Here is a 22,826-nt window from a genome sequence, read left to right as displayed (position 1 = left end):
GGACTGGGGTTCAGATCCCCAGCACCCATATAAATTCCAGGTGGGCATGGGGGAGACCCCACCTCAAAAAATAAGGTGGAAGGTGATCAAGGAAGACACCCAACATCAATCTTGGGCACACACGCGTGCGAGCACACACACACACACACACACACACACACACACACACACACACACACATAAATAAAATGATTAATTTTATTTTGTATATGTATATATACTTGTATATGTGAAAGCATTTGTACATGTGTGTTCCTACGGAGGTCAAAGGTCAGCCTTGGGTGTCATTCTTCAGGAATCATCCACTTTGTTTTATGAGAAGGGGTATCCTAGACCTGACACCTCCTAATTAAGCCACACTGCCTGGCCAGAGAGCCCCAGGGATCAAACTGCCTCCAACTCCCCTGCACTGGATTCCATACGCACACACTACATCTGGCTTCTCTACATGGGTTCTGGAGACCAAACTCAGGATCTTGGGCCTGCACAGTAAGCCCGTCACAGCCTGAGCCATCTCCCCTGCCCCGAGATACCTCTGAGAGCATCTGTCATTACCTCCCTTCCCTCCATTGAAGACCTCTTTTGTTTGGTCATGAATTTACTCCCTGAGATTCAAGTGGGGCTGGCATCGTTCATTACACCTCCCTCCGAGCCAATGAAGGGCAAGGAACCCAGCACTGACCAGACCCTTCTACATCCCTAAATGCAGCAATTGGTTCAAGGAACCACACGTACCTCAAGCCGACAGGAAACTGAGCTCCTGGTAGGAGCTGAGCCTAGAGCCATCAAATCTCACTGCAAGCATTTTGGTTTTAATTTTTGTGCAAAATCTGGATACAAAGATAGCAGACCTACTGACAACATCTGTATTCCTTAATCCAATCATCCACTTACAACATCTGTATTCCTTAATCCAATCATCCACTTACAACATCTGTATTCCTTAATCCAATCATCCACTTACAAGGTGAGCACTTCTTTGTGTATGTAAATTAATCTGATCTGAGCTTCTATAATTGCATTTTTTAAACCCCTTTGGTTTAAAAAAAAAAGCCAATGAAAACATAACAAGATAGCTGTAGAGATAGCTTGGCAGTTAAGAGCACTAACTGTTCTTACAGAGGACTCGAGTTGGATTCTCAGCACACACATGGCAGCTCACAGCTGTCTGTAACTCCAGTTCCAGGGGACCCAACACTTTCACACAGGCACATGCAGGCAAAACACCAACGCACATGAAACAAGTTATTAAAAGAAAAGGAAAAGTAACAAGACACCCAAAGTGGCTGCCAAAAAGTCCAAACGACTCAACAAAGCAGACCAGGACGTAACCCTGGAGACTGAGCTGCCTAGGAGAGGAGAAAACAGTAAGGTAGGGTCCCTTTCTGCAAAATCCTCTGCTGATCCGAGGCGTCTTTCTCTGTCCACAGACACTCCTTGTCGCCAGCAAGCACCCCTGCCAAATGCTCTCTCCAGTTCCTTGTGAAGCAGCAGCCAGGAAGACACGCCTCCACCTCACATCACTTCTCATCTGTCTGAGCTTCACCCCACTTTCTCTTGTTCCTGATGGCCTGGGATTGTACTTCCCAAACAAAGCGTGGATTCTCAATCCTTAGCCTCTGTTTCTAGGGAACAAAGTCTGAAAGAATTTCTTACCAAAAAAAAAAAAAAAAAATCACCTCTCAGCAACCGTCGGGCTCAAAAGTGAAACACAGAGTGCTTTTCCTTTGAGATCACAAACCTAACAGGAATACTCAACATTAATACAATGTTAAACAGAAATAGTAATAATTACACAGTAATGTAATGGACAGCTTTCCATCAGTACAGCAAGACACCTTACGTAGGTGAATTATAACGACAAGTTCGGTTTGGGTTCACTTGCGGCACTTCCAGTCCAGGCCAATGGCCCCTTTGCCTTAGGCCCATAGTAGGTAACGCATCATCAAGTATGGACATGGCAGAGCAAACCTGGTCACTTTATGACCAGAAAGCGAAAGAAAAAGAGGAATAGGCCAGGGCCCCCAATGCTTCTGATGAGCTACAGACCTCTCCCTAGGCCCCAGCTCTTACAGGTTCCATCAACTTCCCAAAAGCCACCTGGGGACCCCCTGTTAACATACAGGCCTTTGGAAGATATTATGATCCAACCACAAAGCAAAATAAAATAAATAAAAATTTTAAAGTTATTAATAGTTGAAAAGTAATAAAATTTTAAAACTCAAAAATACACCTATCTATGTAGAAAATATCAAAGAATCTACAGACATGCTTTATAATCAACAAGAGTTTTGTGAGATGTAGTTGGATATTAAGGTTTGGATACCAAGAATAAACCTAACTAATGACGTGCAAGGACTTCACAGAGAAAACTATGAAGCTTTTTTTCTGTGATAACAGAAGAGAGATGCTGTGGATTGTGGATTGCAAACTCAGTATTAAAAGAGCATCATTTTCCACCAAACTGAAGTGTAAGTTCTATAATTCCTATATAATTCTAATAGGGTGTGGGTGGGAAGTTTTTGTTTTAGTGGTTTTTCTTTGGGGCGTGGGGTGGGATATAGTCTAAAATTTATATAGAATTTCAAAGGGCTAAATGAAACGAAGATACTTTCTTTAAAAAAGAGGGAATAACCAGTCCACTAAATCCTGAAGATAATTAGAATTAAAATCATCATAACCTCACACAACCAGATCTACAGAACAAAATCAGAACTTACGGCAAAGGTGGAAGTTACAAGTCCATTCCGTTCACATATTAAGTCAGGTGGAATACAAACCTCAGCTCAGGTTTGTATTAATATAGTGCATGTCTGTCTCAGGATAAGGAGGTTTCTCATGCAAGAGCCATAAGGTACTGGGGTTGACTTAAGTTCAGTTTGGTAGAATGTCTAGCCTGCAGGAAACCCTGGGTTTGATATCCAACATCCCATAAACTGGACACAGTAGCCTGTACTCCCAGCCCTCAGCAGGTAGGGGCAGAAAGGTCAGAAGTTCAAGGTCAGGTCGTCCTCCAGTACATAGGCCAGCCTGGACTACATGGGATCCTGTCTCGAAAAAACAAGCAAGCAAGCAAAGTAATAACCATAATAACATAAGCATAAAATAATAACAACAAAAAACTTAAGCAGCATTAAAACTGACAACTTTTCAAAAAGTTCCTTAGAAAGGATGAAAAGTAAACCATAATGGGGGGTTGCTATACAAGTAATCAATAAATTAAAATAAATAAATCAATTAATACACTGACTGTATGCAAAGTACCCATACAAAATCACAAAGGAAGAAAATGGAGAGGGGGGTGACCACAAAGATTTAAATAGTCAGTTGACAAAACAAGGCATTCAAATGGTCAATAAACACACAAAGCAGAGCTCAACTTCATTAATAATTCAGCAAATAAAAATTAAACCTTTACAACGCGCTAGCATCGTGAATCCAATATACTGACAAAACTGAAACACTTGGCAACACCAAGTAACAACAACATGGAAAGCAACACTGTTGTAGGGGCAAAATCCCTACCATCACTTTAGAGAACAGTCTGGACTAGCCTAATAAGCCTGGTGATACATAAAATTGCTACAAGTAACAACAAAATACCTCTCAACCAGAAATTCCAGAGTCTAGAGCAGAGGTTCTCAATTTGTGGGTCATGACCCTTTGGGGTTGAACAACCCTTTCACAGGGATAATCCTGCTTATCAGATATTTACAATTCATAACAGTGGCAAAATTACAGTTATGAAGTAGCAATGAAAATAATTTTATGGTTGGGGGTCACCACAACCTGAGGAATTGTATTAAAGGGTCACATATTAGGAAGGTTGGGAACCACTGCCCTAGAGAAATCTATGCATAGATGGGTCCCAGAATACACATGCTATCTAGTAGTCAGAAACTGTACCATGGCATACTTATACAATAAAACACTACAAAACCACAAAAATGAATGAACTTTAACTGCAATCATGAATGACCTTCACAACTTCATAACTTTAGCAAAAGGAAGAGAATAAAGGAAACAAGCATGCAATACAATACTGTTCAATACCTTCAAAAGTAGAAGGGAAAAGCTATATTGCTTAGAAATTCATCCATGGGTGATAAGAGCAAAATGTAAAGTAAAGGTTATCCCCAAAAGTCAACACAGTGGACTGAATAATCTGAGAACAGGCAAGATCTGCCTTGTTTGTTTTACATTTTTAAGCTACACTTTCACTATTTGAGGAAGGGGTGCATACACATGCCACAGCAGCAAGAAAATTTATCACAGCAGCTGTGTGATGGTACATCAGATGAAGACGCTTGCCACCAACCTGGGCCTGAGTTAGAGCCCTGGGACCACAAGGTAGAAGGAGAGAACTGACTTCTGCAAGTTGTCCTCTGACCCCCACATACATATGATAGTATGTAGCATACATACACACACACACACACACACACACACACACACACACACACACGCACACACGCGCGCGCACGCACGCACACACACGTACGCACACACATACACCACACACTAAATAAATCTTCTATTAAATAAAAGAGGCATATAAAAAATTTGAAAGGAATATAATTCACAAATGAAAACAACCACAACAGAATAGTTATAGTTATGGTATATAGTTATAGTCATAGTGCAGCGAAAACACCTCTGACTGGAGAGCAAGGTGTAAACTAAAGAACGAGTCAACAAAAGAGAGACCAGATTATAGAGAACCTTAGAATACAGGGGAATGTTTGGACTTCCCACTGTCAGAAAACTGTCTTCCTGATTAAAGCTGTGCCTCAGGGAACCTGCAAGGCATGTGAATAAGAGGGCAGAGTGACTGGGCCTGTGACTGCCTAGGGAGATGTTGAAATATGTTTCCAGGCTGCACTGAGGTGGGCGGCAGCCACATGGCACTGGACTTGAACAGTCAAGACCCAATCTAGCAGTATCTATTATTTGCTTTTTTGTTTCTTTTCCCAAAAGTAGACTGTGAGATTCATTCATTATTGTAACTGAAGTTCATTCGCTTTGTTACTTTATAGCAAGTCAGGGGGAGGAAGAGGCAGCTATGCGAGGCCCACAGCTCCTAAAATCAGCCCTAAGGCAAAGGGGTCAAGAGTTAACTCAAGAGCTACAACTCAGGAACACAGAAGCTAAGCACGCTCACAAAGCCTAAGCATTCCTAAGAGCAGAAGCAGGAAGTAGTCAGGACCACGGCACATACCTGAGAGAACCGCGACTAGAAATGAAAACCCAGTAATTGGCGGCAGCTAGAATACCAGACAACTCAATAGGCCTTTGTTTTATACTGAGACAGGCATAGGAAGTCTTATGACAGAAGAGAAAGGCCCCTTACTTAAAGGGGATACAAATGTTAGAATGGAAAGGGGAAAGTGCAGAGCCACAATTCTGAGAAAGTGATAAGAAATAAGCTTCAAGATTACAATGACATGAGGCCATCAGGCCATCATCCCAGCACAAGGGTGGCTAAGGCAGGAAGACCAGGGTTCAAAGCCAGCCTGGTTACATATGGAGACTGTCTCAGAGAGAGGGGAGAGGAATCTGGAGTAACTTCATCTGAAAGAAGACGGTAATAAAAGGTAACTGACCGGTCCTAGTCTCCCTCTAACATGTGGCTTAGAAGAGAGGAGACTAGATATTGAGCATTAAAAATTAGCAAGGTAAGGGCTGGGATGCAGATCAGTGGTACAGAGTGCTCAGCTAGCGCTCATGACAGCCTGGGTTCGGTTCTAGAACAACAACAACAAAATCAAAAGAATCTGTGAGGATAAGGTGAACAAAAGGTCAGGGAAGTCTCTACGTCCAAAGAGAAAAGTGGGCAGCACGACAGACAACATACAGAACTACAGCTAAAACAAGACTGGGTCCATGCAGTCAGAATCATCACAGCTAAGAGGTCAAATTTGAGCCAAGTAAGACTGTGTTCAGTCCTCTGAAATAAACACCTGCCCCCCCCCCAAAAAAAGGTTTCAGTAATTCTGCTTCTTGGCAAAAATTACAGCTAATCAAAAGTAGAAAGGCAAGAAAAAAAGCATAAAGTTATGATGCTAACAGTGGGGAGGAGGGAGGAGATGTTGCAAAAAAATACAAATAGCCGGGCGGTGGTGGCGCACGCCTTTAATCCCAGCACTCGGGAGGCAGAGCCAGGCGGATCTCTGTGAGTTCGAGGCCAGCCTGGACTATCAAGTGAGTCCCAGGAAAGGCACAAAGCTACACAGAGAAACCGTCTCGAAAAAACCAAAAAAAAAAAATAATACAAATAAAAAATATAGTAACTAAAATCAGAAGACAATTTAGGCAATGGCATGTCATCTGGAAAATAGTACCACTATTAGCAAATAATATCTGGTAACAAAGCAGTGGCTAATATTTTTTAATGCTCATGTTCCAGGCAGTTTCAAGTGTCTCAAGGGTATTCATTCATTTAATTCTCTCATTAATTGTATGGGTGCTTCTGGAAACCAAAATGAGGAGATCCGATCAAATGTTCAGAACTGCCCAGCTATAACGGCAGTGTAGGCAGAGTCTGAACCTGTGCAATCAGGCCCCCAAACCAATATTCTTTACTGTGTTGTTGTGCCTCTCTAGGTATAAGGATAAGAATCTAGTAAAAATATACACAAATGTCCACCCTCTTGTTAAATATCAAGTCACAGGACAAAATGATCCAAACGAAATCCTACACCATTAGTCTGCAAATAGTTAAACTTCATAAATGCGTAAGTCATGTCCTCAGAAAGGAGGTCAGAGAAGAGGCAGTTTCTTGATATGGGCGAAATACAGGAGGCCTGACAGAGCTGAGCTGGGGTAAGCAGTCCGGTCAGGGATACATGAATAAAGAACTTTCAACAGCAGATCCCAGTCTCAAAAAAAAATAACAGCACTCCATGCAAAGGGCTGAAAAAAAGAACTCAGTCAGAAAAGCTGGTCAGCATGGGTCTTTATAAAGATTTCTGGACCATCACGAATCTTTCTTTTCTAAATAATCACGCAGCAGTAGGCTTTTACAGAGCAATGAATTTCATATATGCATATATTATGGAAAAGACTGTCACTTTGAAGAGAAGGTCCTAAGTCTCATTTCATACACACTACATAACATAGCTGCTATTTACTAAGCGCTCACTGCACACAAGGCTTCGTTCGAAGCATTTGAGAGATACTGGTTTCTTTAGCCTCGTAACAACCCTCTGAGGAAAGTCCTAGAATTATCATCATTTTTAGGGCAAACGGAAATGGAGTCAAGTAACTTGCTCAAGTTTATTCAATGAGTGGCAGGGCCAGGCTGTCAACCCCAATTTATCCCCCGACATCGTACTGTTTTCACTGGCAGGGCCACTTAAAAGCACAGCTACCCTTTCTTCAGAAGTATTACTTAATGGTACTCAGTAACAAGAAGGACAGTATTCATTCATAACGGAGAGCTACTAATTACATACAGCATTCTGTCCTTGGTTTGCTGTCTTGACAGTCCTATCGGCTCCACCAGCTTCAGTTACAATCTGCTTGCTGATGATTCTGGATGCTAGTCCCCAGTCTCTCCTGTGTCTCAAACCAGCACCACAAATCTAATCAATGTTTCCATTTAAATGATTTATAAGCCATCGAGGCAAAGATGTCCAAACCTGTATCATCATTTCCCTCCAATAGTTCTCCCACTCTTTAAACTGCTTCCTCCTGTACACAGGACCCCAGTGATTCCTTCCATTATCCAGCTAGCTGCACAGTTACAAAGCTGCATGTCCCCACTCTTCTGCAGCTTCTACATCCAATCACTCACTCACCATCGCCATGTCTACCTAAGAGTCTCTCTTGAAATGGCACATACTATTCATTCCCTGCCTTAATTTTATAACTTTCAAGACTATCCTTACTTGTATATGAGGCTGTTTCCACAACAGATTCTATTTTCTTTCTTGAGGCTAGTCCGGTTCCAGCTGCTAACTCCATTCACAGACAAGAGCATTGCCTTTATCTCCTACCTTACCCTCAAAGGTGTGCTTACTGTATGAGACATTAACTCTAACTCTGTTTAAAAGAAATGTATAAAATGTGACCGTTAATGGCATGCCTTAAGGCCCCAAAACAAATTATTATTATTATTACTATTATTATTATTATTATTATTATTATTATTATTATTATTTCCAATCCCAATTACAAATGTTTCAGGACAGTATGGGTAATACACTTTGCTAATTATGCACTTTATACAAAAATGACCATTTAATATTCATGACAGTCTTATAAGCTAAGTACCATTATTTAACCATCTTTCAGATGAGACAACTAAAACGCAAGAGTTTCAACAAGGTCCCAATTTAGAAAAACAACACTCAGTGTTTGACTTCATCTTAGTCTCCCAGTAGCGCCCACATTCCTAAGAATTTATTTCACCTCTTAAGAAGAAAATGAAACACGTTTTAAAACTCAAAATTAAAAAAAAGAGACGTTTTACACCTGATCTGGGCCAAAGGCGAGATGGAAAATGATGTTACTTTAACAACAACAACAAAAAAAAAGTGTCCCCAAACCCTTAATACTGTGGAGGTCCAGAAGCTTAAAAAGCCGTTCTTTGACACATCCAAAAACCTTCTAGAAATGCCAACAAGCTAAAAAAGATTCAGAACCACAGAAATATAACAAAACCGTCAAAAGAAAAAATTTCACTTGAATGTTGTCTTTAAAAATCATGTCAGAGAAATAAGGTTTTATTGAAACAAGCAAACAAACAAAAAAATGCCTAGTGCCTTATCCATAAGTACACTCCATAGTTAAATTCTACAAATATCCTTTAATTTTTATCTGGACCGGGAGGTAAACTACTGGGAAACCTTATCCTCCTTGGGTGGCTTACTCCTAGGAGGTGAACATCAGGCCCATGCTTAAAGCACAGTGAGGGTCGGGCCATCCATCTTCCTCTGGGGCGAGAGAAAGGACGCCCACCGAGCCCACGGGGGAAGCGGGGTGCTCCGGTGTCCCGCAGCCCCGCAACTTTGCCCTGCGGCCTCTGTGTGCGTGTGCAGGCGCGGATGCAAAGCCGCGGGTGCGCACCGGGCACCCCGGGTGCTGTCAGCGGTGGCGGCGGGTGCGGGCGTGAGCGCCGTGGCCTCCTCGCCAGTTCCTTTTGTTGGGGCGCCGGGAGCCGGGGCGTGGGCGTGGAGCGCCGGGGCGGACTCCACTGCGGACACAAAGAACCGCCCGGCTGCCGCACGCCCTGCGGGCCTGGCGAGGCGCGGGCTGCAGGCCCCGGATGGCGCGGCCAGGCCCGGGGGCCGCGCCACACCCACCCTCCCACCCCGCGAGGCCCGGCCGGCTTCCCCGCCGCGTACCTGCTGATCTTCTGCGCGAAGGCGCGGCGCTCCGCCATGGCTGCGGCGGCGCGGGGCTGAGCGCGGGGCTGGGCGGCCTCCTCCACGCGCTCCCGCTCGCGCTCCCTCCCGCGCGCTCGCCCGGCGGCTCTCCGGACCCCACCGCGAGGATGGGCCGGCCGCCGGAGCCCGGAACGAGGGTACCGTAATGCGCCGAGGAGGCGCGCACGAGGAACCTCTCTCCGCCCCCGCCCTCTCCCCCCCACCCCCCGCCTCCGCCCCGCGCGCCAATCCCGGCTGCAGGTCGGGTTGGGAGGCGGTTGTGGCTGGCCCGAGCCGACGGGACACGGGGCGTGGAAGCCCGCCGCGAGCCCCTCGCTGTCCTGCCGCCGCGCACTCACGAGCAGGAAGACCCAGGACCGGCCCGCGGCCGCCGAAAGTGCGCGGAGCTGGGCTTTGCCCAAAGGGAAGGCTAGGGAATGGGAAGGGCCTTGCGGCCCGGAATGACTGAGCTCGGTTCCCCGGCAGCTCCCCACTCCCGGCAGTTTAAAGCACCTTTCTTGGCACGCCTCGACCTCGTGAGTGGGGTCTGGCCGGAGAAACAATGGCTCTTCTTTGTAGAAAGAACTCTCCCGCGGAGGTGGTGTGGTAATCGCTGATTTGTGGTGCATAGCCAGGCTTACACGCATGGTTTTACTTAATCTCCACAACAGCTCTTTGAAGTAGATTTTCTCCATTTTAGAGAGAAATTGTCTGAGACTGTGACTAGCCCTTGGTTCACACATGGCAAACTCTTCCCGTAAATATGAGACCCAGAGCCCAGACCTTATCTCCAAGAACAGTTACTCCTGTAAAGAATTCTCTTGTGAGTCCATCCCAGTAACTCTGGCGGCTCGTTTCATATATGTCCATATACATGCATACCCATCAGATGAGCTCTGTTTTCCGCCCTTTTGATGTTCTAAAAATAATCACTGAAACTGACCTTGGCCGTTCTGTCCTAATGCATTGATTACTGAAATTGTGATGAAACTAAGAAAAATCCCTTGGCTTCTTGTAGCAGCTCTCCTTTTGAATGTTGTAAGAATTTAGTAAGCCTTATTTGCAGTTACTGTGTGCCCCCTGTGTCTGTGGAGCATGTCAGGTCCAGTTTCCCCCTTTCATGAAACATGGGGAGAACCTGCGGCTGGAATCCTGGTCCCTTGCCCAGTCACAGAGTCAGAACTGAAACCCCCCCATTGTGTGGGTCCATGACTTCCTGTCTGTGATCTAACCTGGCTTTCTGAAGCAGTGCTCACTCCAGTAACATGATGCTTTTAAAAACACTGGTTTACTGTGAGGATAGCCTATTTGAAGCAAGTATGTATTTAACGTCTACTTAAATACAGGTGTCCTAGAATAAATACAAAAGTGAACTAAACGCAGTTATGCCTTCAGAGTATTTGAGTCCGTGGAGAAAGATAGCACAGCGGCTCAAAGAATCCTAAGTTGTCAATTAACACTCTACCCGACCTTTCCATTGATAGGAACCCAGGTGCATTCTACTTCCTGACCATGTGACTTTGAGCCAATTATTTAGATAAGGGGACTAATTTTACCTACTTGAAAGCATATTGTGAGGATGCAGTGAATTCAAGGTCTTACAGCAGCAGGGTCTGCAATGCGGTGGGTACTAATGCTAGCCGCTAGCCGCTGCGCTTCCCTCACAGGTGGTGGAGCCGTTATCCATCTTCTACTTGACTTGGTCCTGGGTGCTTCATAGTCCCTGGATGGCTTGCCTGCTCTCATGCTCCCGGCAGATGTTGTAGGCCTTTATCTCTGCTTGACAAACATCTTTTCAGTACTCTCTTAGAGACTGAGCACATTTTGCTTTGAATAGTTCTTTGTATACATGACTCACTCGTTGCCAAAGAGTCTAAAAGGACATTGCGTGCACTGTGAAGCTTACTGGAAACACAGTAGGAATGGGACAGGCAGAGTCAGAAAGTCCACTGGAGAAATGGAGTGTCTGAGGAAGACACCGCCCAGGAAGTGTGACCCTGACCTCAGGAAGACCTGTCAGTCACTGAACAAGTCCGGTGTGGGCTAGTACCCATATGCCACAGGGTCCAGTCTAAAGGAAAGATACATGCAACTCAGCGATGGACGTGAAAACAGAACTGCTTTGGCTGTCCTGGGTTCAGGCTCCCCACCACCCTTTACAGGAAGGCAAGCATGCACGCACATCTCAGTCCCAGGTACTTTGAGGGGTTGATGCCCTCACCCCTGTTTTTTGTGGTTTTTTTTTTTTGGTTTTTCGAGACAGGGTTTCTCTGTGTAGCTTTGCGCCTTTCCTGGAACTCACTTGGTAGTCCAGGCTGGCCTCGAACTCACAGATATCCGCCTGGCTCTGCCTCCCGAGTGCTGGGATTAAAGGAGTGCGCCACCACCGCCCCGCATCACCCCTGTTTTTAAGGCTGAGCCAAAGACCTAACCTGCTAAATGAACCAGCCTCAGGTTAGGCACATGAATCAGGCCAAGACCATCAGGTCCATTTAGAACTGAAGTCCTTGCTGAACCAGGGACTTCCCGTGGTGAACTCTCCCTGGGCATGGAGCCACAGAGAGCAGTGAGAAGAACAAAATACCTAAGAGGAGCTCCTTAGGTGCATGACAGGAGCTTGGACACTGTTAGGGTTTTGTTTGTTTGCTTTGGAGTTTTGTTTTGTTCTGTTTTAAGCTATCTTGAGTTGGACTTTTAGTCATTTCCTCTTACCTGACCCAGGCTTTCATCCCATCGATATGCATGTTCATCCCTGGAAATACAATGTAACTAAAACCTATTTCTATCCTCAGAGAGTTAGGCATCTGTTTGAAGAGGTGAAAAAGTATTCAAGAAGCATGTTCAATGGTGAGGCAGGAACACTTTTGGAAGTTAGTTTAGTACATTTAGCACCAATTTCAGTATTCAGAAATTATGATGTTCTCCCTGGACCGCTCGTTGCATTTGAGGCGGTGAGAAGTGAGCAGAGTTTAACTCCTGCTATAGCCTTTGCAGAGAGGCTGGGTGTAGTTCTGGAAGTGTCAGTAGTCTGATCACTGATTGGCTGGGATTCAGGACCCAAGCTCCACACCAGCTGGAAGATGCTAGCAAAACAACTTAGCAGGCACCAAGACCAGTTTCACAGAGTAGGCTCAAAACAGTAGATACAGGGGAAGGAAGCCTCAGGGCAGTCTTCCCATTAGACATGCAGGTTTGAAAGACCCTCAAGCAGAAGACCTGGGGATATGGCAAGGGAAAGAAGAAGGAAAGTCCAATGAATTCCGCAACCCACCCTTTAATGCAGTACCGATGAGGATTAGGGATGGGGCATGCTCTGAGACTACAGTACAAAGTGGTAGAATGCGTGCCTCGTGAGAGATACAGTTCTGACTTTGCAGACAGAATGTATTCTTGTCTTTAGGAAACAGCTCTGATCCACACAATAAGATGAACATGTATCTCCCATCCCTGGAAGCCTCTGCAAGGCCACATAGGTGTGGTCCGGAGGAAGGGCGGACTGGGGCATACACTTGGGTTTACCGAAGTCCCAAAGTACAACTAGTGCTGGGCTCCATATCCAAGCTGGAGATGCTTTTGCCTGGCTTTGTCCTTCCTCACACTGTCTTAAAACCTAGCAAATATAATTTTTTGCAGGGCTCAACTTTAGGCCTTAAAGCTAGCCATATTTCTCGACTAGTAGCACCAATGTTTACTCTGCTATAATACTGTGTTGTTAGGTTATTGCCTGTTTATCTACGCATTCCAGTCTTCAGCACTGTATCTGCAGCATCTAATGTGCTAGTTGATACATTGTAATCCCTAAAGCCATGAGCTGAGACATTTTCACATACTGCTTTGATTTACATTTCTCCCTAAAGAGGAATTAGGTACATGTTTATTTGGGATACATTGCTGAGAAGCTAAAATAATGGCATGGAAACAGTGGAAAGCCCTTATGGTACGATGTTGAGCTCTTACTACCATGGACAACTGAGCCTCTGGTCTGTCTCTATGTGCTTGAGATAGACAATACACCCAAAATTGTCTATCTGAGGCCAGATGTGACTCTAATAACTTCTTGACCTTTTGGTGAGAGACTCACCCTGGAGACATTAAGTACCCACACATGACTCTGCACAAAGCTAAGAGATGTAGTGGGTACCTGGGGTAGGAAACCAGCATGTATGAAAGTGTCTACCTGCAGCTAAAATCAGACGAACTCTGAGGATGAAGTGTGGGTCACCAAGAGCAGGCACTACAGCGATCCTGGAAGTGACCCAGACATTACAACAGTCCGGCCACATAAAACATATGTGCTACCCTGAGGGTCTAGAACCTTGTGGCTCTGCTCCTTTACAGAGCTGGGAAATGCCTGCACTCTGCACACTGAAGGTCCAGAGAACTGCAAAGGTTTTCCTATGAGCCTGAAGGTCTGAGAAGCAGGACAGCACCAGGTTGCTTCCCATCCACAGTCCAACAGACTGGCTGGAGACATAGAAGAGCCAATGTTTCAGCTCTACAAAAAGGAAGGTAGAATCGATGCCCATTCAAAGGGGCTTGTTCAGGAGATCTCACTCACCGAGAGGATAATCTGTCCTGATGTTCTACTTGGGCCTCCCACAACAGATGGACCCCAACTATATCAAAAAGGCAACTTGTTTTCATCAATATATGTGTCTGATTCATTCATCCAAAAGCACCCTCACAGAAACACCCACAAGGGCATTTGGCCAATATCTGGGCACCCTTGATCCCACTCAAGTTGGCATATAAAATTAACCATCACATATGGAGTTTGGCAACCCAAAGAAAACAGACACGTAAAATAAGACACATTTGAGACAGTTGGCAAATTCTAATTGCTGACTAAATATTAAGCAATATTAAGAATGATTTACTGGAGGTTCCTCAAAAGAAAAAAAAAGCAACTAAAAATAGAACTGCCATGTGATCCAGCTATACCACTCCTAAGCATCTAGCCAAAAAATCCTAAGGCAGTATACCACTGAGATATTGGCAAATCCCTGTCATAACCTAATGGCCCACTGGTCTTAGTTTATTGCACTATATCTTACTGTTTCCTATACCCACAACCTTTTAAATAAACTTCCTAAAATTGTCCTGCTTTGAATATATCTTCTGTTTCCTGTTGCTACCTTGATTTACATGGTGCAAAGAACTGTGAGTATGCATACTGAAGGACATCCTTTCTTCTCTGAATATAGTTCCTGAATTATTTATGAATGAGAGAAGACCTGGCATTTACTTGAAAAATAATCCAACTTGGGCTTAAATTAATAGTTACAACTAGGTGACAGGAACATGGGTGTTCATTAAGTAGTTCTAAGTTGAAAAAAGACCTGCAAGTAAGTATGATGCTAGACAGGAAAAGATAATTCATTGACTCGAGAAGAAAGACAGACGATGAGTGTAACCAGCCTAAAACAGACGCAGACAAGGATCAAGGAAATAGGAGCCAGTAGAGGAAATGCAGGTCAAGGGTCAACTTGGAACCAACGCTGACATCTTCCTCTCTCGCTTTGCTGGCTTGAGAACTGAGACTTGCTGGGTATTATTGGATCAGAACAGATCTGAACCTCCGATCTGAGATAAGCAGATATGACATGGAGAAAGGACAGAATGCTGGAGTTCAGGGGGTTGGAGGCACAGGTTTTATCGAGGGAGGATCTCACAGGAGGACTTAAAGGAGGGAGAAAATGTGAAAACATCTGGGAAACACTTGGACACACTTGAGAAGACAGGCAGCTTTTATCCCGGACCTTGAGAGGGATGAAGATGGAAAATCACATAGGATGTTAGAGAGGAGGATGCGTTTGAGGGCACTCATTCGTATGTTTCATTGTCTCGCTGATGTGTAAAGCCAATTCACTGCTATCTGATGGCATAAGGCTGGTATAATGGAGGCTCTTACACTGTTTCATCGCCTCCCTAAATATAATGATGTGGGCCGGAGAGATGGCTCTGCAAGTAAAGGTGATTGTCACCAAGTGTGATGACCAGAGTTCGATCCCCAGAACTCACATGGGGGATAAAGAGAAATACACACACACACACACACACACACACACACACACACACACACACACACACACACACACACACACACGAAATAAAGGATAGATGAATAGATACACACACACACACACACACACACACACACACACACACACACACACATGCATAGCCAATATAAGGTTTCTCTCATTGTATGACCAACCATCTCTTTTGTCATGTAGCCCATCAGGGTCAACTATCTCATTACATCTATATATACTACCCATATGAAAGGGAAGGATGAATACAGAACAGATACACCTGGGACAGGAATCTTTGAGGACAAAACCAGGCAGGGCTGAGAATCATAGCTAGTTGGAACATTGCTGGTACAGCCTTCGAACCATGGCAAAAGCCTGCAATCAATGACCATACTGAAAACTCACCAGGAGACAGCTTGTCAAATAAGGAAGGTGCTAAAACCATATCCCTCCTGAAAACTTTACAGCAGGCAACTAGATGTCAGAAAAGGTGAAGTTTGGGTTTTGGCTCAACCATGATCTTGATTTTGAGCAAAGCACAAACTTTCTGGATGTCATTCCTTAGCCATAAAGACAAAGGTCTTCACGTCGGGAGGTGGTGGCGCACACCTTTAATCCCAGCACTCGGGAGGCAGAGGCAGGCGGATCTTTGTGAGTTCGAGGCCAGCCTGGTCTACAGAGCGAGATCCAGGAAAGGCACCAAAACTACACAGAGAAACCCTGTCTCGAAAAACCAAAAAAAAAAAGGGTCATCACACCGGGTGACTGCTGAAGTAAAGGAAAATGTGCTGGTATTGCTATCCTGTGACACTCGAACAAATAAGGAAAAGAACTGTGAAATGCTCTTTTATTATTTATTTTAACTTTTTATGTGTATGGGCATTTCACCTGCACACATGTCCGTGAACCACTTACATTCCTGGTGTCTGCAGAGACCTGAAGACGATGTCAGGTCCCACGGAACTAGAGTTACTGATCATTGTGAGTCACCAAGTGGGTGCTTGGGAATGAAACCCTAATCCTCTGAAAGATCAGCAAGCTCTCTTAACCGCTGAGTCATCTCTCCAGCCCTTCTTCTCCCCAATATTTCTGAAGAATTGTATAACTTACTTGTTGGGAATTGATTCGGGATAGATAGCCTTGCAATAAAGGAAAAGCCAGACGATTACCTCTTGACAGTGTGTCAGGCCATGGTCACATGATCAAAGGCAATGACAGTGTGTCAGGCTGTAGTCACATGACTCTAAAGGAAATGACAGTGTGCCAAACCAGAGTCACATCATTCTAAACGAGTCTGGCAGCTCACTGCCAGTCTGAGTTCACTGCTTTCTTTCCTGCCGTCCGTCACTCTAGAGCGTCAAGGCCCTTCCAGAAGATGGTATAGTTGGTCACCTCAACTCTGAATCAGATTCTCACTCTGCTTCCATCTCTGCTTTTGTCTTTAAGAATTTATCCAGTATTCTTAAGTTCACTTGAGATGGTAGTAGATGTTTCTAGTAGGAAGATTTTGTTAAAACAGATTCTATAAAAAATAACTCAAATGAGTAGAACAGACTTCAAGATTGCTAAAAGTTATATTTTAGCGGGGCCTGAGGGCTCCCGCTTTTAATCCCAGGTACTCGGGAGGCAAGAGGATTGAAAGTTCAAGGCCGGCCTAGGCTACAGAGGAATCCTGTAGCTACAAGGCCATCCTGTCCAATTTAGTGAAACATTGTCTCAAAATAAGTGCACCAGCGCTGGAGATATGGCTCCAGTGGTAAAAAAAGGCTTACCTAGAACTCATGTAGCACTGGGTTCAACCCCAGTACTGAAAAGAAAATCTTTTAAAAGTTCATATTTATTTAGTACGTTTTTTGTTTGTTTGTTTGTTTGTTTTGTGGAGCTGAGGATGAACCCAGGGCCTTGCACATGCTAGGCAAGCACTCTACCACTGAGCTAAATCCCCAACCCCATTAGTACGTTTTTTTAAATGAGCCTTTTAATTTATTTTTCTTAATGTTTCACATTTTCATTTATTTGTTGAAGTCAAAGACAACGTGGAGGAGTCAGTTCTCTCCTTCTACTAAGGGGGTTCTGGGGATCAAACTCAGGTCATCAGGCTTGGCAGCAATACCATTATCCCCAGCCATCTCACTGGCCCCTGAATCGGTATTTTAAAGTGCTACCATGTGCTGGGGGCATGTGCTGGGGACTGGCAATCAGTAAGAAAACAATTCTTGTTACTCAAAGAATAACCATTGGAAGGAAAGGGTGGAGACGGGGCGGATGGGAAATACTTTGAGAGACATGCACAGAATACTTTGGAAACACAAGGGTGCTGTAGCTGATCCTGGAGTGCTCAGGAAAACTCCCAACAACCAAGAGATGCTGACCTGAGGCCTGAAGGACCACTAGAAACCAGCCGGGTCTAGGAAACTACTCAAGGTGGGGAAGGTGCCCGCTGAGCAGAGCAAACAGCTTATTCTGAGGCATTGCGATGTACGGCCGTGGCTTACAGCTGCAAATGGGTCCATGTGCTTGGACCTTAAGAACATGAGGCAGAGCTGCAGAGGCCAGTGTATGATGAGTCTGGTCTGTCACACTGAGGAATGTAAAGTACACACTGTAGGAAATGGAGCCAGAAGTGGGTAACCCCAAGGAATACAATCACGTTTGAATTTGACAATGAATGTCCTGATTTTAATGAAGGAAAAAAACAGGTTGAACATATTTCAGAGAAGTTCAAAGTGGAGGCCAGAAGACTAACCTTAAAAGGCCGTTGCTCTAATCCCGGGGTATTAGTCTGAGATTGGTTACTGTAACAGAAGCCCCAAGCAACAGTAGTTTGCATGACATAAAAGTTCATTCCTCAATTGATAATCTGTGAATTAGTGATCTCGGGTTGCTTCAAGGTCACTGACTCAGGTGTGTCCCTCAGCTGCACATTCTAAGATGGATTTCCTCATCACAGTGTATGCATAACAGCCTAAGGGAAAGAAACAGGGAGAAGGGAACACACTTGGAGTTTATGACTGGGACTCACGTCTCATCAGTCAGAACTCAGACAGTCAATCACTGTTTAGCTGCAAGGATAGCTAGGGGAAACAGAGAGCCGAGTACCCAGTTCAAAAACAGGATCTGTTACCAGGGGCAAAGAGGAAGGTGGATTTTCTGCATGACTACTAGCAGTTTCTGTTATGCCAGGAGAAGAAAATGGCCTGAGTGGAATAGTGGTGTGGAAGTGAAAAGACAAGAATCAGTTTGAGAGTGAGTTGATGGGCTGACAAGAGATTGGACGGGGAGAGGCGGGAATGATGCCAGAGGTGACCCTCTGATGGCATCACTGAGTTAGATGATGGTAGCAGCAACATTTACTTAGAGTTATGGTTTGGAAATGGTTTGGTGGTCACCAAGGGTCCATACGACTAAAGATTTTGTCCCCAAGGTGGCCATATTAGGAGGTTCTGTGGACACTTGAAGAGATGGGAAGGTCCTGATTGTCATTGAGGGCATGGAGTCTTTCTCCTACAAACCCTTGAGTTCTTTGCAAGATGACTGCTACAGGGCTGGGAACATAGACCATGTGGAGAGCACTGTCTTGACATGTCAAAGCCTTGGGTTTGATCCCAATACCAAAAATATTTTTAAAAGGGAAGGCTAGAGAGAAGGACAGAAAAGAGAAAAGAGGCAGGGGTGAGCAAAATGACTCAGTGGGTAGAGTTATCTGCTGCCTTGCCTGTCCCGAGCTCAAGCCCTGGAATCCACAAAGTGGAAGGAAAGAATGGACCTCCACACTGGCATTGTGGCATGTGCGCGCACGCGCGCGCGCGCGCGCACACGCACACACACACACACACACACACAAACACACAATAAATAAATAACGAAATGTGAAAAATTAAAGAAAAAGAAAGGAACCAAGTGCGGCAGTGAACAGTTGTGACAGAAAGCTGAAGCAGAAGGATCTCATGTCAAAGGCTAGCCTGGGCTACATAGCAAATGATGTCTCAAAACCAAAAAAGGGGGGAGGGGTGCAAAAAGACTCCCCTACAAAGAGTAAATGTGACTCCACCTAGCCCTCTCTGCTCTCTGACTGAGATGCAATCTTATTTCCACCATTGTATCCCACCATAAGGTGACACAGCCAATTGGTGGCCCTTGCTGCAAAGGCTTTTCAACGCTGATTGGACTCCATGCCTCTAGGAAAGAGAGACACACAATTCCCCTTACACCCGTGTGCAGGATTTCTTGCAGGTAACAAGCCTGACGAGCATTGCCAAGTGAAGAGATGGGATTTAGGGAGAAAGTGAAATCCATGCTTCAGCTTTGCTCTGGGCTTGAAGTGTATGTAGGACATGCGGACAGAAATAATCCAGTGGGCTGCCGAGTTTAGAATCATCACTTTTACAGGGAACTTCAAAGTATGACAGCAGATGTTATTTGAGGTCTGAGAGGAGCCCAAAATCGTCATCCAAGAAAAAGAAGAAAAAGATGAGGACAGAAACCAAATTTTCAAAGACACAAGTAGAAAAGGGATAATGAGGAGGACAGGGGGGAAAAAAAAGACAAAGGAAGTAGAAGAGACAGGGAGTGATCTAAGAGTAAAGCCAAGGAATGGCAGCTTTTCAGGAGGAAAAAAGAGAGACGCGTGGGCACTGTGGAAGATACTTCCAAGGACAAACCATTAAAAGTCAAAAGTCTCCAGTCATTAAAGGAAGGGGATGAGCATTAGTTTTCATTCTGTGGGGCAGCTCCCCCGGTTCAAAACCAGGCTCTGTCAGCAGAGATCGAGAGAAGGACGAAAGTGGCACGCACTTCCCAGACTGTGGGAAAGAGTGACCCCTTCCGGCACCTGACACAGGAGAAGCTGAAGGTTTTGTTTTCTGTGTTATTTTTTGTTGGTTGACTTTTGCTTTTGTGGGTCGTTGTTGCTGTGGGTTGAGCCAGGTCTCACTGTGTAACCCTGGCTGGCCTGGAACCCCGAGAGATTCACCTGCCCCTGTCTCCCGAGTGCTGGGGTTAAAGGAGTGCCCCACCATCACCCTCCTTCTTTTGCTTTGTTTTTCATTCCAGGCAGGGTCTCAGGTAGTCCAGGGTGGCTTCAAACTCCACATGTGGCTGAGAGGATGACTTTGAATCCATTTCAGATCCTCGGCCACCACTTCCTGATTACTGGGGTTACAGGCATATACCATCATGCTCCGTTTATGCTGTGCTGAGAATCAAACCCAGGGCTTTGTGAATACTAGGCAAGCACTCTACCAGCTGAGCCACATCCCAGCCCTTCCAATGCCGACTCTGGTGCTTTTACAGTTGAAGTTCATTGTTCTGTTTGCCACATTTCAAATAACTAAAGAAAAGAAGTGTCCTATGCTGTGGGATGGTCTGTATGGCAAATGTGTTGCTGATTAGTCAACAAATAAAACACTGATTGGTCATTGGTTAGGCAGGAAGTGTAGGCGGGACAAGGAGGAGAATAAAGCTGGGAAGTGAAAGGCTGAGTCAGAGAGACACTGCCAGTCGCCATGATGAGAAACAGCATGTGAAGATGCCGGTAAGCCACAAGCCACGTGGCAAGGTATAGATTTATAGAAATGGGTTAATTTAAGCTGTAAGAACAGTTAGCAAGAAGCCTGCCACGGCCATACAGTTTGTAACCAATATAAGTCTCTGTGTTTACTTGGTTGGGTCTGAGCGGCTGTGGGACTGGTGGGTGACAAAGATTTGTCCTGACTGTGGGCAAGGCAGGAAAACTCTAGCTACAAATGGCGCCCAACGTGTTGGCAAGAGTTTCCACCTAAAACCTGAGAAAAAAGATTCTAAAACGGAGCTAAAAACAGTTCCTAGTTGTTTCTCTCAAGTTAGTGGCGGCCTGCGTGTTTGAGCTACTATGGCGGGTTCCTGGCATGTGCGCTCGACTTGCAGTATGGCAGGAATGAGGCCTCTGCAAGTGGCACATTAAGCTGTGTGGTGGATTTAGCCTTTGCTAGTACAAAACAAAACAAAAAAAACAAAGAGGTTTCTGGGCTACACGCTGCTTTGATAGAAGCATAAACCCACTATTTCTGAGAGTTGATGGCTCCCAGAGCTGGCGGAAAACATATCACCGCCATGTTGGGAAGCTGAAGTGGGCGGAGCCAGCAGCGCCAGTGCCATTTCAGGCTTAGAAAGCTGCAGTTCAAAACAATAGGCTCAAGCTAATATAAAAAAATAAGCCACGTAAAGATGGCTACCACACAGAGAATCTGGATTATGTTCTCTTTGATATTCGTAACTAAAGAAAAACATTTGATTACAAAAGCTGTTGAGTTATGCCAAAATGTATATTTTAAAGGTACCTTGACTTCAAAATTTGGATGTAAGGATATGTTGCTTTGGAAAGGAGGCTCTGCTTTTGTTTCCACAGAAAGCCAGAGGCTATGGATTTGTTCCAGATTAAGATACATCAGGTTTGACCAGCCAAGACCACCTGAAAGGTCTCCAATGACACCATGGCCCAGATGATCCAACATCCAGAACCGTTTCAAGGCAACTGGCTCAGACAATACACCCTCATGGACTACTCCATAATCCTAAAGTATTCTTTGTGTCCCCATAAGATACAGCACCCCCCTCCAGCAGGAAGTAGTAAGAGAAGCTACGCCCAAATTACCAAATATATCAAGCTGACTTTGGAGATGTGTAAAGGTTAAAACCTTCCTTTTTAAGAAAAGAAAAGGGGAAGTGCTGCGGGATGGTCTGTATGTCAAATGTGTTGCTGATTGGTCAATAAATAAATCACTGATTGGCCAGTGGCCAGGCAGGAAGTATAGGCGGGACTAACAGACAGAAGAATTGAGAGAACAGGAAGGCAGGAGAGACACTGCCAGCCGCCATCAGGACAAGGAAGATGTAAAGTACTGGTAAGCCACAAGCCACGTGGCAAGGTATAGATTAATAGAAATGGATTAATTTAAGCTGTAAGAACAGTTAGCAAGAAGCCTGCCACGGCCATACAGTTTGTAACCAATATAAGTCTCTGTGTTTATTTGGTTGGGTCTGAATGGCTGTGGGACTGGCGGGTGAGAGAGATTTGTCCTGACTGTGGGCCAGGCAGGAAAACTCTAGCTACAGTCCTAAGTTAAGCTATGACATACAGGCATAGTTAAAACGGTGCCTAAATGGTCCTTGTCATGCAAGCAATGCAACTACCATGACAGAGGTATCCTGGACTTTTAGGAAGAGGGTCTTGTGCCAGGCAGGTCCTTAGGTCAATGAGGCCTGTCACCAGAAGGGATTGTGGCACTCCCTCCCTCTTCTTCCCTTTACCAGCCCCCGGCCATGAGGGGCTTTGTTCTGACTCATATTTCTGTTCCAGCTGTGCTGAAGGTTTTGCAAGAGTCAGCCAATCATAGACGAAAATCTTCAAGACCACGTGCTAGAATAATGCTTTTCTCCTTATAAG

General features: G+C 44.9%; 1 protein-coding gene across 11 annotated transcripts in view; it reads right to left on the bottom strand.

The window, feature by feature from the left end:
• Dock7 (dedicator of cytokinesis 7) overlaps nt 1-9,571 on the bottom strand; it is a 201,313-nt gene extending 191,742 nt beyond the window's left edge. For all 11 annotated transcript variants that reach the window (XR_008213675.1, XM_052716301.1, XM_052716302.1 and 8 more), the window contains exon 1: nt 9,348-9,571. Coding sequence is in view for 10 of the 11 variants with exons in the window: in XM_052716301.1 (XP_052572261.1) it covers nt 9,348-9,385 (38 nt within the window). In the remaining variant the exon portion in view is untranslated. The remainder of the gene's footprint in view (nt 1-9,347) is intronic.
• Between the last annotated feature and the right edge of the window lie 13,255 nt (nt 9,572-22,826).

Source organism: Peromyscus californicus, unplaced genomic scaffold (genome assembly GCF_007827085.1).
Source record: "Peromyscus californicus insignis strain IS unplaced genomic scaffold, ASM782708v3 Scaffold_5__1_contigs__length_169319896, whole genome shotgun sequence".
Taxonomy (NCBI): Eukaryota; Metazoa; Chordata; class Mammalia; order Rodentia; family Cricetidae; genus Peromyscus; species Peromyscus californicus.
The sequence above is the reverse complement of the archived record's forward strand: the minus strand, read 5'-3'. Positions and strand labels throughout refer to the sequence as shown.